General features: G+C 38.1%; 1 protein-coding gene across 3 annotated transcripts; it reads left to right on the forward strand.

Moving 5' to 3' along the window:
• Nucleotides 1–129: 129 nt before the first annotated feature.
• On the forward strand, nucleotides 130–13,532 carry LOC126612632 (uncharacterized). 3 transcript variants are annotated; one of them, XR_007619192.1, is made up of 7 exons: nucleotides 130–851; nucleotides 2,192–2,244; nucleotides 2,358–2,445; nucleotides 2,548–2,646; nucleotides 2,933–3,060; nucleotides 3,152–3,432; nucleotides 13,413–13,532. XR_007619192.1 is itself a non-coding variant. In XM_050281096.1 (6 exons), exons 1-6 carry the CDS (start codon nucleotides 174–176, stop codon nucleotides 3,186–3,188), a joined length of 1,083 nt encoding a protein of 360 aa, XP_050137053.1. In that variant the 5' UTR covers nucleotides 130–173; the 3' UTR covers nucleotides 3,189–3,605. The 3 variants fall into 3 exon arrangements, 1 of the variants encoding a protein (XP_050137053.1); XR_007619190.1 differs by lacking the exon at nucleotides 13,413–13,532 and adding an exon at nucleotides 4,331–5,123; XM_050281096.1 differs by lacking the exon at nucleotides 13,413–13,532 and having other exon boundaries at nucleotides 3,152–3,605.
• Nucleotides 13,533–14,680: the final 1,148 nt, after the last annotated feature.

Below are 14,680 nucleotides of genomic sequence, written 5' to 3' on the forward strand. Positions count from 1 at the left end.
TAAGTGGATAAATACGTTGGATGCTGGCGCAAAGTCTTTTTAGGTGAAATTGCTCTTAACCATCCCACCACTTCAATCCAATACAAAACCAACATTTATACATGCAGATACACATATGCATACATAAAGCCCACATTATTTTTTCCTCTGTTTTCTGTGGCCGACGCGTTTTAATGGCGGCTTCACATTCGTATCTATCCAATCTGGCTTCCAAATTTCCAATCCCAATACAGTGTCAGTCCCAGTTCCATACGCAAACACCCATGTTATCTCTGTGCACCTTCGTGTTCCTCGTCACCTTCTCTCTCTTCCTCTTCTCCTTCTCTGTTTTCAAAAAGTTGCAGAAAACAGAGCACAAGCAGCAGACCTACGACGACCTTTTCGAGCTCAAACGTTCATTGTCCCAAACTCTGGGCAAGGCCCATCCGGCCCGTGAAAATAACCCGACCCATTTCGACAATCCGCCCCACAAAATCCTCGTGGAGATCCTGCCCTCTGATTCTTCCAAATGGGCGAGCTTGTTCGTGAACAATGAGGGTGGCGGCCCGGATAACGCCGGGTTGGGTTTGGACGGGGATAAAGTCGGGTCGGAGGGGCATAAGGGAGCTAAGAAGAAGAAGAGGAGGGCCAAGAAGAAGAAGTTCTCGAATTTGGAAGAGGAAGAAGAAGATGGGAGTGAAGATTTGTGCGGTCAGGGGAATTCGAGTCCGGGTTTGGGCTCTCGGGTGAAGGAGGAATTGGTATGTTTTTACCCGTTTACATCATCGAGTAGTGCTACTCAGAGGAAGATCAAGCAGCAATACGATGAGCTCATGAAGTGCCATGAGTCCGAGAAATTGACACTCGCTCAGGTCAGGCTCTTAAATTTTACTCCCAAAAGTTTCATAATTTATTTTTGGAATATATTTTCTTTGAGTTATGGTTTTATTGCTCGTGTAATTTTGTTTGAGATTAGTTGTAATTGTATAGCGATATCTGAAAACATATCTTGCGGGTGCCCTAAAGTGCTCATAGTATCATTATCAATGTACAAACCAAAACTACACATGAAGTTCTTGTTTTGGCAATTCAAATGTAGCTTTTTACTAATAAATTGATATTCAAATCATTCCATTCCGCGAGAGTCCAGTAGTCAAAAGCATCACTAAATTGATTTATGACTTGTTCTATTGAGAAAGCGATACCGGCCTTTGCCTTTAATGGTGTTTAAGATAAATTTGCAATTGGGAAATACACAGGATGGAGTGTTTGTGCTGCATTGGTAGGAGTAATCGGATTATGGTGTATATGCTAGACTCGGAAGATTTGGTTACACCATTGGTGCGCAAGTATAGGGTTAACTTTGTTGGTTAGATGGTTAAGCCAAATGACATGTCTGGTGTCCCTAGTTGAAAATAAGAGGATTTACAGTAGTTATTTGAAAGTTATGGAGTCTTGAGCAGGTGGAGAATGAGGTAAAATGTTGGCCATTTGCTTGATTCCTCCTCCCTCCCACTGCAATTTGGCTTTTGAGATTATCATTGGGTTGCTCTTGGAAACAAGCAACCCCAAGTCTAAGTTTATAAGCGGAATAAGGTTTAGTGGTAACCAAAAAGCACTTAGCTCGGTTTATTTAACTTTGTAAAATCTATGAAACGCCTCATTAGTCATCACACAATAATGAATGATAAATTTTGACTCGATGACTTGATGGAATTTCTTCTGGAGTAAAATGTCTAATCGATATCTCCGCATCGTTGTTCTTTCTGATTATTTCTGCGCTTTTTATTCTTGATTTATTCTTATAGATAAATCAGATAACTTGATTCAAACTGCTCGACACTCTCACACATGAGGAGTGCAGATGGTCATCTAACGGTGTTTATGGAGTGCCAAAATCATCATTCGTCACCCTATGTTTATTATTTAGAGTACACAGCATGGAGAATACAAGCAATATTATGATTTTTTTCTGCTCATTTTTTGCTATAATTTTTTCAGAAGCCTCGTCGTGATTCTGTATATTCAGAATATGGTAAATTGAGAAAGTGGATAAAGAAACATCGGTAGACACCTTGAACCATATAATAGATATTCCATTCTTGTTCTTCTCATTCCCTCAGGGTTTAGCATGACTTGCCAAGCATAATCTGTTTATAGTTTAATGATAGAGGGATAGTTAAATTAATCCTTTTCGTTGTGTTATATGCAGGTTGGACAGTTTGCTAATTGCTTGGTGGACGCTAGAAATGAGCTACAGCACAAGTATGTTCTCGAATTGTTTCCAAGGGACCCCTTTCACGTGATTATTTTTCGGAGTCTTTTATAGAAATTTTACCATGCTTGTCCGCCCTTATGTTTGTTCTTTTTTGTGACAGAGCTGATGTCATTCAACGTAAATTCACAATAACAAAAGCTCTCTTATTCAAGGCAGACAGATCTTCTTTTGACCGCCTTCATCAACAGGTTGGCTGGTTAAATTCGAAAAAAGTTTTGGAATCTGGTAGGTAGAAATGTTATCAAGTACTTGGGTCATCTTTCAAGCGGATTTATTCATTGATGTTACAGATGTGCAAGCTAGAGTTAGAACAGAAGAGACTGGAAGAGGATGCATCTGTCTACAATTGGCTCCAACAACAGCTTAAGCTTTCACCAGCATACAAGAAGGTATATATATAAAATCCTTATTTCACAGAACGATAAACGATAAGAGGCCTTAGATATACCTATTGAGATGGCCGGTTAAAATAGATGGCGCTGGTGTAATTTTCCTCGTTCACCTAAGATCCCTTGAAAGTTGGTTCTAAAGAAGTTTGGCTTCATATATGAGCAAAACTGACCTTGGTCTCTTGAAGACTATTGTCCTGTTTTTCGTTCTGTAAGTGAAGTGTCTTTCTTGCTTGCCCTCATCTCATAAGATAAACTGATGAATAGCTTTTTCATATAATCACAGATGTTTGAAATTAGTACCCACATCGACTTGAAAGCCAAATCCAGAGAACAAATGGAGAGCACAGATGTGGAATTCACTGAAATATCATTTGAAGAGTTACTAGCACAAGAAAAGAAGGATTCATTCTGGTTTGTAATTAATATTCGATCCTCCATTTTTCCCAAATCAACCAAATCCATCTTCGTTTGCTTGAATTTTCAATTGCAAAATCACATGCAGGCAGAAAAATAGGAAATCAAGATCATGCTCTAGCTGATGGCTGTGTCTTACTGTTGATTGTCATCTCTTGCGCTTCACTGTTGACTGTCATCTCTTGCGCTTCAGAAATGCACTGTAACGGTACCATCAACTACCCTGTGGTTTTTCGGGTTAAGCTGGCTGGATGACGATATGTTGGCATCACGAAGTCATGGATTTTGACCACCCGAATGTTGTACAAGAGGAAGCTCGACCGATTTTACATTTTTAAGCTCCTGGGATTTGCCGCAGTTTTGTAAAAGGTAAATCAAAATAGAAAGTTTTGGCTGAATTCTTATAAACCAAAGTTCAATACTTCAAGCATGAGCAAATGAAATTGTACGGTTTCTCAGATATGTAGATGTTAGCTTGCTGAGCAAGCAATTCCACTATTATGTCTGAAAACAATGCATTACAATACTGGTTGTGATGAAAATATGCTCAGCGTGTTGATGTCAGTATCTATGTTGGCCTCTGTAATCACAGACGGGAAAGAACGTTTCCCCGTACCCAGCAGTAGGGATGGCAACGGTTCGGTTTGGGGACGGAAATGTTATATCCATCTCCATAACCACGAAAATTAACCATATCCATAACCACAAATTAACAATCGGGTATTATCCATAACCATACACACCGGGTAACGGATTCCCCATCGGTTAATGGTTATATCCATCTTCGTCAATACAAAAAATATATTCGTTCAATTGACACATGATAATTTAGGAAATATTAATTTCATCATTATATAGTTGATAAAATGATTTAGTGAATGGATCTTGAGGAGCATAAAAATTAAAGCTAAACATTGATAATGTTGGCTAATCTTTGATTATCTCCTATAAGTACCATTGAATTCTCATACATTTTGATTCATATAAAATTATTTTAAACTTTCCCACAAAGTGCAACACACACAATGCAATTTTTGTATTTTCATATATATATATATATATATATATATATATATATATTCGGTTCGGATTCGGGGACAGAGACGGATTGGGAACCCCTATAACCATATCCAAAACCATAACCAAATAATATTCACGATTCTTTTATAGGAGCATATTTATGCGACTTAGTTAGCTTGTTTTCTTGCATTTTCATAGTTAGTTTGTGTTTACTTTAGTACTTTAAGCTATTTTCGTGTGTTTGTAGGTCCAATTGGCAAAGTTGGCAAGAAAGTGCATTTTGAAGCATTTTAGAGCAATTTTGGGCTGGATTGGATTGCATGCATGTGGAGCACAAGGAATGGACATTTTTGAAGATCAAATGAAGCAAGGAATGGGCTAAAGAGATGGTGAAATTAATTCAAGACTTGGAAGATGAGTAATCAGCTACAAGGGGACCTAAATCCCTTCTAGAAGGCCTATCCCTTCTCTTATACATGTGACGCACCAACCTTTCTAGAAGCCCTAGAAAGGTGGCGCCGAAACTCTTCTAAAAGTCCCAATTTCTGCACAAAACTTTTTCTTTCTAGAAGCCTAAAAGAGTGCCGCACCCCTTCCCTTCTAGAAACCCTAAAATCTTCCAGAAACCCTAGTTATTTTCCCACTTGGATTGGGTCAAGCTTGTGCCGCAAACCCTAAGCCTTTTCCTCCAGAAATTTGACCAAACCCTAGCCTATAAATATATGTTTTCAGCCATAATTTCGATCACCACCCCCCATATAATTCTACACCCCCTTTCAGTCGCAAAAACACCAATTAACACCCTCTGCCACAACTTTGAAGAAGAAGCCTTTGCTGTGGCTTCCATTGGAGAAGGAGGACCTTGTGCACAAGCCACCTGCAACCATCAGAGTTCTAAGAGTTCTTTCTTCTCTCGTTTTGTTTTCATGTTTATTTTCTATTGCTTTTCAATTGTTATGAACATGTGGAACTAATTCCTTTTTAGTTAGAGGTGAATTCAAAGCCATGGACATATGTTTAATATGAATTGATTACTTTCAGTTTTTGTTTCGTAAAATATGAATGTGATTTATTTATCTGTTTGATTGAGAACTTATTCTTGTGTGTTGATTAAGGATGCATACTTAGTTTGCATGCATGAATCTGATGCTAAAATATAAAGGAGTTTCACCTAATAGTTACAAACTTATATTTACAAGTAGTGAAGGTTGCTAGTCATAATTGTGTTAAGTAGATTCTTGGCAGGAGTATCATGCAGTTCATAGTTACGAATGCCATGTCAATGCTTATGATTTTCATAGAACGTAATGATCTTTGATATGTATCTCTATCATGCTGTTCATATAGGGAACTTGATAAGAATAATTTGGTTGCGATGCGTTGTCCATTCAATTCAATTAACTTAGGAAAATTTGAAAGTTAATTAGTGCATTCACAATTAATTTGGGGCATTGTCATTCATGGTTTGAAGAAACAATACTGGAAATCAATTTATGTGCATATGTTTCATGTGTGGAGAAGGACCCTCTAACTAGCTTTTCACCATTGAATTCACCTTAATTTCGTTTTAACTTACTTTGTTTACTGCCATTTACTTAGTTTTGTCAAATTCGTCCAAAAGCCCCCTTAGTTCTTATTTGGTGTCTTAGTTTAGTTAATTTCATTCAAATATGTCCCCATTAGGTATTTTGAGTCAAGTTAGTTTATAATTCATCCAAATCACTCTTTAGTAGTTGTTTTGAGTCTTTTTAACATAGTTTTGCTGTTTTGAGTCAATTTGGTTAGTTTTGAGTCATAAGAGTCTAGTTTTCTGTTTTTTAGTCTAGTTTAGTGTTTTAAAGCTTAAATTGAGTAGATTATCATCCTTTCTAATCCCCGGCCTAAAACGATCCCTACTTACATATACTACAATCATAGGGTTTTAATTTAAGTGTTGGAATATTTCACATCAAAATTTTGGCGCCGTTGCTGGGGATTAGTAAAATTGCTAATCTTCCCCTAGTTAGTGTCGTGAGTTTCATTCTTGTTTTATTTCTGTTTTGTTTTGTTTTTTTATTTTGTTTTGGTTTGTTTCCTTTGTTTTAGGTACTAGTTTATGACTCGAAGTTCTCAACCTATTAGTGCAAATATCTTGGAGTTTGACGACGATTTTGAAAGAACTTTGAGAAGAAAGAGGAAGCAGCCAGAACCTAATCCACCTAGTTCTAGCTCTGAATCTGTAGTTGAAGAAGAAGAAGAGGAAGAACTAGCCATGGTTGTGGATAATCGAACAATCAAGGAACTCTCTGCCTCGGGATTGGACAATGCCCTTATGCATTCAATACCCTCTAGCAGCCCAAGGCAAGACCGATGAGTTCGAGTTGAAGTCAAGCTTGCTGTATCATATTCCCAAATACTATGGGCTGTCCATGGAAGATCTAAACAAGCATTTGAAGGAGTTTAAAGTGGTGTGCTTAAGCATGACACCCATCAACGTTGATGGGAGTATATTAAAGATAAAAGTATTTCCATTCTCTCTTTTGGACAAGGCTAAAGATTGGCTCTACAAATTAGAACCTGGAACCATCACTTCATGGGAAAGCATGAAAATAACGTTCTTAGATAAATTCTTCCCAACTTCAAGAGTCATTCTTTTGAGGAAGAAGATTATTGGCATTTAACAAAACCAAGGAGAATCATTTCCAGCATATTATGAGCGTTTCAAAAAATTAGTTACATCATGCCCACAACATCAGATGAAGGAGGAGCTTCTAATTCAATATTTCTACGAAGGTCTTCTTCCAATTGAGAGACAAATGCTTGATGCTTCAGCGGGAGGTGCTTTGGTTGATAAGACTCTAGTTGCTACAAAGATCTTAATTGCAAATCGGGCCTTGAATGCACAACAATATGAAGGAGTTGGAGGAAGAGACCCCCTACGACATCAGCAACAAGTGAATGAGGTAAGTACAATTTCTTAAATTCAATCCCAATTGGCTAATCTCACTATTCTTGTGTCACAGGTTGTTGATGGAACCAAAGTGCAAGGTGCGGCCATATGTGGATTGTGCTATATGCAGGGGCATCTCAATGATCAATGCCCTCAATTGATAGAGAATAGAGGATGGGAAAGTGCAAATGTCGTGGGCTACCAAGGCCAAAATTAGCTACAGAATGGTCCATACTCTAAAACCTATAATCCTGGCTGGAGAGATCACTCAAACTTCAAGTGGAGGGAGCCTCAACAACCTCAACAACAAGGAGGATATAGACAGCCACCTCCCGGGCTCTATCAAATACCATTCGCACCAATTCAACCTCATCCACAATCTGCCCAAACAAACTCAGGTTTGTCATTAGATAATGATAAACTTCTTCAATTACTAACTTCATGGACGCAGGGCCAACAAAATCAAGCCAATGAGATGAGTGAAGTGAAGAAGCAAATTGAGCAGATGGCGGAGTTTATGGGGCAATTTCGAGAAGAAGGTAAACTACCTAGCTCAACCATTGTTAATCCAAAATGAGGTTTTGAAACTGCCAAGGCCATCACTTTGAGAAGTGGTAGAGAGATTGGAACCAAGCCAAACATGTCCACAACAAGTCAAGAAGAGGAAGAGAAGTTGCTGCAAGAAGAAGAAAAGTTGGACAAAGCCACGGCAAGGGTGGAACCAACCTTGCCGTAGCCTCCCAAAGCTCCTAAACCATCACTTTCAGGTAAGGTTGTTCCAAATTCAAACAATTCTAACCTAATTCCACCAAATGTGCCTTTCCCTCACAGGTTCATGCAATCTAAGAAGGAAGAGAATGAGAAAGACATCTTAGAGACTTTCAGGAAGGTACAAGTCAATATCCTACTCCTTGATGCAATTAAGCAAGTTCCAAGGTATGCTAAGTTTTTAAAAGAGCTTTGCTCAACATGAGGAGGATTTCGAACAAAGAAGTGGTTCAAGTAAATGAAAATGTTTCCACTGTTTTGCAAGATCCAGGTAGTTTTACAATCCCTTGTGTTATTGGAAATACCAAGTTTGAACATGCCATGTTAGATTTAGGTGCTTCTATCAATGTCATGCCATACTCTATTTATGCATCTATGAACTTAGGAGAGCTTAAAAACGATGGTGTTATAATTCAATTAGCCGATCGTTCTAATGCATATCCAAAAGGGGTTTTGGGAGATGTTTTGGTGCAGGTTAACGACTTAGTATTTCCAATGGATTTCTATGTGCTTGAGATAGAGGATTCGGCCCATTCTACACCCTTACTGATCCTACTTGGAAGACCCTTCATGAAAACAGCCTGCACCAAAGATGTGTTCAAAAGGACATTAACAATGGAATTTGATGGGGATATTATTGATTTTAATATTTCTGAAATGATTAGGTATCCTAAAGATGATCATTCTTGTTTCTCCATTGATGTATTTGATGCTTTGGCGCAGGATTACCTTGATTCCTTGAATAAGGATGCCCTTGAAACAATAATTGCACAAGGGATTGGACTCAAAACCGAAGGGGCAGATGTCAAGCACCCTCATGGTATGGATAGGGAGATCCTTGCCGTGCCTAAATGTGAAGAAGTGGCCGAGATGGTTGCTGCCCTTGAGTCATTGCCACAACATGTTGGTAAGCCTCAAATCCCAATTCCAATTCCCGTTTCTACTAACAAGTTGTTACCTTCAGTGATTCAGGCGCCCATCCTTGAGCTTAAACCATTGCCAGATCATTTAAAGTATGTCTTTTTGGGAGATAAAGAGACCTTGTCCGTCATTGTCTCTTCATCACTCACGACAATGGAGGAGGAGAAATTGATTTGGGTGTTGAAAGAGCACAAAACAGCAATTGGATGGACATTGGCCGACATTAAGGGAATTAGCCCTACAACTTGAATGCATCGCATACTTCTAGATGATGGGGCTAAACCAACTCGAGAGGCTCAACACCGACTCAACCCTCCAATGATGGAAGTTGTGAAAAAGGAGATTATCAAGCTTCTTGATTGTGGAGTGATTTATCCAATTTCGGATAGTCGTTGGGTTTCACCGATTCAAGTAGTTCCAAAGAAATTTGGAGTCACAGTGGTGAAAAATGCAGAGAATGAACTTGTGCCCACTCGTATCCAAACAGGTTGGAGAGTTTGCATTGACTATAGGAAGTTCAACGCCACCACAAGGAAAGATCAATTCCCTTTGTCGTTCATTAATCAAATGCTTGAAAGGTTAGATGGTCATTCTTTTTATTACTTTCTTGATGGTTATTCGGGATATAATCAGATTGTTATAGCTCCAGATGATCAAGAAAAGACTACTTTTACTTGTCCATTTGGTACTTTTGCTTATCGTCAAATGCCATTCGGTTTATGTAATGCACCAGCCACGTTCCAAAGATGCATGGTAAGTATCTTTTCAGATTTTGTTGAGAAGATCATTGAAGTTTTCATGGATGATTTTAGCGTATTTGGAGATTCATTTGATGGTTGTTTAGATAATCTCACTTTAATCTTAAAACGATGCATTGAAACTAACCTTATTTTGAATTGGGAAAAATGTCACTTTATGGTTAAACAAGGCATAGTTTTAGGTCATATAGTTTCAACAAAGGGAATAAAGGTTGATAAATCCAAAATAGATCTTGTACGCTACTTACCCTTTCCTACTTCGGTGAGAAAGGTTCGTTCTTTTCTTGAACATGCAGGATTCTATAGGCGATTCATCAAAGATTTTTCCAAGATTTCCCAACCCCTTTACCGACTTCTACAAAAGGATGTGACATTCAAGTTTAATGATGAGTGTGAAAAGGCCTTCAATCACCTCAAAGAGATGCTAATTTCAGCCCCCATCATAGTCCCACCAGATTGGAGCCTTCCCTTTAAGCTTATGTGTAATGCTTCAGATTATGCATTAGGGGCTGTTTTGGGACAAAGGAAGGACAAGAAGCCACATGTCATCTATTATGCATCCTGGACCTTGAATGATGCACAATTGAATTATTCCACCACTGAAAAAGAACTTCTTACTGTTGTATTTGCTTTAGATAAGTTTCTTTCTTATTTACTTGGAACTAAAGTCATAATTTACACTGATCATGCAACTTTGAAGTATTTGCTCACGGAGAAGGAGGCCAAACCAAGGCTTATTCGCTCGATGTTACTTCTCCAAGAGTTTGACGTGGAAATTCGAGACAAGAAAGGAAGTGAAAACGTGGTGGCTGACCACTTGAGTCGTTTGGTGCATGATGAGGATCCATTACCTATTCCAGAAGCATTCCCAGAAGAGCAATTGCTATCCATTGAGGTAAATGAGCTATGGTATGCTGATGAATTATTTAGTGACTAAACAAGTTCCAAGCACCTTAAACAAGCACCAACGTGATAAACTTAAAAATGATGCACAATTTTATGTGTGGGATGACCCGTATTTGTGGAAATATTACCCTAATCAGATTCTATGTAGGTGTGTGCATGATTCTGAGTTTCATTCAATTTTAACTTTCTGTCACACTTATGCATGTGGAGGTCATTTTGGCACACAACGCACATCACATAAGGTTTTAGAATGTGAATTTTATTGGCCTACTATCTTTAGGGATGCTAGAACTTTTTGTATGACTTGTGATCATTGTCAAAGAACGGGTAATATAAGTGCAAAGACCAAATGACGCAGCATCCTATCTATTCTGTAGAAATCTTTGATGTATGAGGTATTGATTTCATTGGTTATTTTCCTTCCTCACATGGTTTCCTTTATATATTACTTGATGTGGATTATGTGTCGAAATTGGTGGAAGCAAAAGCCACCCGTACTAATGATTCTGAAATGGTTGCATATTTTATTAAAACTAACATATTTACAAGGTTTGGAATGCCAAGAGTGCTTATAAGTGATGGGGTTCCCATTTTTGCAATCGAACCATTGAGGCACTTCTCAAGAAATACAAGGTCACGCATAAGGTTTCCACACCTTATCATCCTTAAACAAGTGGGCAAGCCGAGGTTTCGAATAGAGAAATCAAGCAGATTTTGGAGAATACGGTTGGACCAACTCAGAAGGATTAGAGCTTGCGTCTGGATGATGCATTGTGGGCGTATCGTACGGCCTATGAAACACCAATTGGGATGTCCCCATTTCGGCTCATTTATGGGAAGCCATGTCATCTTCCAGTTGAATTGGAGCACAAAGCACATTGGGCAGTCAAGACATTCAATATGAACATTGATGCTGCTGGAATTCATAGGAAGCTTCAATTGAATGAGCTTGAGGAGATTAGGAATGAAGCTTATGAGAACGCTCACATTTACAAGGAGAAAACAAAGGCAGCCCAAGATGATTCGTGGCAAGACATTCTCTATAGGGCAAAAAGTGTTACTCTTCAACTCCCGCCTTCGTTTGTTTCTGGGTAAGTTATGTTCTAAATGGATTGGACCTTTTGTTATTACTAATGTTTTCCCTAATGGTGTTGTCCAAATTCAAAGTTTGAAGATGGGACACGAGTTCAAAGTCAATGGACACCATTTGAAGCCCTACTACGAGATTTTTGAGGAGCATGTCGTGGAGGATGTACCCCTCCATGCCGTGAGCCTTAATTCAGCTTAAAATGAGGTATTGTCTGGCTGTAAGACGTTAAAGCAAGCGCTTCTTGGGAGGCAACCCATGTGTTCAAATGAGAGCTTGATGGAATTCTAGCTCCATAACCAGATTTGCGTTCTTAAACTCTACTCTTTATTGCTTTTACTTTGCCATGTTTGTCATCTTTGTTCGTTGTGTCGTTTGCTTGCTTTTCTGTGAGTCTATGTTTGAAACATTGAGGACAATGTTTGGTTTAAGTGGGGGGGGGGTAAATAAGTGTTTTTATTTAAAATTCATAGGATTTCACCACCTAGCACCACTAGAGTTGTTTCTCACTGTTTTTAAGTTTTTTTTAGTGTGTTTTGAAGTGTTTTAGTGTGTCTTTAGCAGAAAATACAAAAATTTGAAAAAAAAAATTAGAAAATGTTTTGAAGAACCCAAAAAGAGTCATTTTAAAGTCGTTTTTGTGTGTTTGTGTCTTAGGGTACCTTCCAACACAATGATGAGGATTTGGTTTTTAATTGCATGACTGTTAAAGAAAGTTACAAACATGGATGGAAGTTTGATATGCTCTTTGGTTTATGCTTGGTTGTAGTTGTCATTAACGAATTCACATGTAATCACAAAGGAAAAAAAATCAGTTTTTGTAACATGCTTAAAGGAAGGAACTCAAACTAACGCTACAACCCTAAGAGACTTGAGCCTAAACTTTAATTGGAAAGTTATTAATCTGTGATTTCTTGTTTTCTAAAGTTGTTGTTCTTTAAGTGGAGCATGACTTAGAGGGAATTCCTTTTGATCAAACATATTGCAGAAATCAAGTGTGGGGGAAGGTTATGTAAATGAGTAGAAAAACAAAAAAAAAAGAAAAAGAAAAAAAAACGTGAAAAAGAAGAAAAATGTTGAGAAAAGAAAGAAAAAGAGTTCAAAATAAGTGAGAATGAACTCACAAGTATTGGTTGTTGAAGAAAGGGTCCAAAAAGTTTGAATATGACCCTGAGTATGTATTAAATTCCCTTAGTGTTTCAAGTTATTTGTTGCATTCAAGAGTGAATTCTAAGTTGATTTCATTGCTTTGTTTACTATTGCTTTAAGAACCTTTGTTTATCCTTTCCTTTCTTTGTTAGCCAATACCCTTAGCTCCGTTATAACCCGTTGACTTCTATCTTGGTTGTTGTGTGTTTCAATATGTGGAGTTTGGGATTGGTATAAGCATATGGTGTCCCTAGTTCTCGCTCCTAAGTAGTGGCATTCCATTTGTGAGATCATTTTATATATATACATGCATTAATAATTCCAGAAAGTGCTTCCTTTGCTTATAACATATGTGAGTGTTAGTCTATATGTTTTACATCAATCTTCTCACATATACTTAATGTATGGAGTGTAGTCAGAAAATCTGTGTGAAAATAGAGAGTATATGTGGTGAGGAATTGAGGGAATTCTCTAAGGCATGTTACTACCATCAAAACCATGTTTTAATTTGATTAAATGCGAGCTAATGAGTGGTGACTATGATTAAGTATGTGCTCAAGGGTAAGGATAACTAAAATCTGTGGGAGTAGTGATTTTTAACGTGTCATGTTTCATTGAAAATCCCTGAGGTGAATGTTGGAAGGTTTAGGTTTGTTTTTTTTCCTTTGTTTTGCTCGAGGACTATCAAAAGCTAAATGTGGGGGAATTTGATAGGAGCATATTTATGTGACTTAGTTAGCTTGTTTTCTTGCATTTTCATAGTTAGTTTGTGTTTACTTTAGTACTTTAAGCTATTTTTGTGTTTTTGTAGGTCCAATTGGCAAAGTTGGCAAGAAAGTGCATTTTGAAGCATTTTAGAGCAATTTTGGGCTGGATTGGATTGCATGCATGTGGAGCACAAGGAATGGACATTTTTGAAGATCAAATGAAGTAAGGAATGGGCTAAAGAGATGGTGAAATTAATTCAAGACTTGGAAGATGAGTAATCAGCTGCAAGGGGACCTAAATCCCTTCTAGAAGGCCTATCCCTTCTCTTATACATGTGCCACACCAACCTTTCTAGAAGCCCTAGAAAGGTGGTGCCCCAAACTCTTCTAGAAGTCCCAATTTCTGCACAAAACATTTTCTTTCTAGAAGCCTAAAAGAGTGCCGCACCCCTTCCCTTCTACAAACCCTAGCTATTTTCCCCTTTGGATTGGGCCAAGCCTTGTGCCGCAAACTCTAAGCCTTTTCCTCCAGAAATTCGACCAAACCCTAGCTTATAAATATATGTTTTCAGCCATAATTTCGATCACCACCCCCCATATAATTCTACACCCCCTTTCAGCCGCAAAAACACCAATTAACACCCTCTGCTGCAACTTTGAAAGAGAAGCCTTTGCCATGGGGAAAAAGGACCTTGTGCGCAAGCCACCTGCAACCATTGAAGTTCTAAGAGTTCTTTCTGCCCGCATTTCGTTTCCATGTTTATTTTCGATTGCTTTTCAATTGTTATGAACATGTGGAACTAATTCCTTTTTAGTTAGAGATGAATTCAAAGCCATGGACATATGTTTAATATGAATTGATTACTTTCAGTTTTTGTTTCGTAAAATATGAATATGATTTACTTATCTGTTTGATTGAGAACTTATTCTTGTGTCAGATTAAGGATGCATACTTAGTTTGCATGAATGAATCTGATGCTAAAATATAAGGGAGTTTCACCTAATAGTTACAAACTTATATTTACAAGTAGTGAAGGTTGCTAGTCACAATCGTGTTAAGTAGATTCTTGGCAGGAGTATCATGCAATTCATATTTACGAATGTCATGTCAATGCTTATGATTTTTGTTTGTATCATACTTGACCAATCCCGAAACTACTGAGCACCGGTCAACGTTATACCATCAAGGACCTAGAAGAGTTTCCCTCAAACCAGGAGGCTAATCACAATGCGACACGTGTCGACATCAGAAGCCAATCACAGCGCGATAGGTGTTAACATCAGAAGCCAATCACAATCACGTGTCAATGTCAGAACAAAGCTAGAAACTCTTCTATAAAATGAGATCATTCTCCCACAATATTTCCTAATG

This window comes from Malus sylvestris, chromosome 17 (genome assembly GCF_916048215.2).
Source record: "Malus sylvestris chromosome 17, drMalSylv7.2, whole genome shotgun sequence".
In the NCBI taxonomy this organism is placed as follows: Eukaryota; Viridiplantae; Streptophyta; class Magnoliopsida; order Rosales; family Rosaceae; genus Malus; species Malus sylvestris.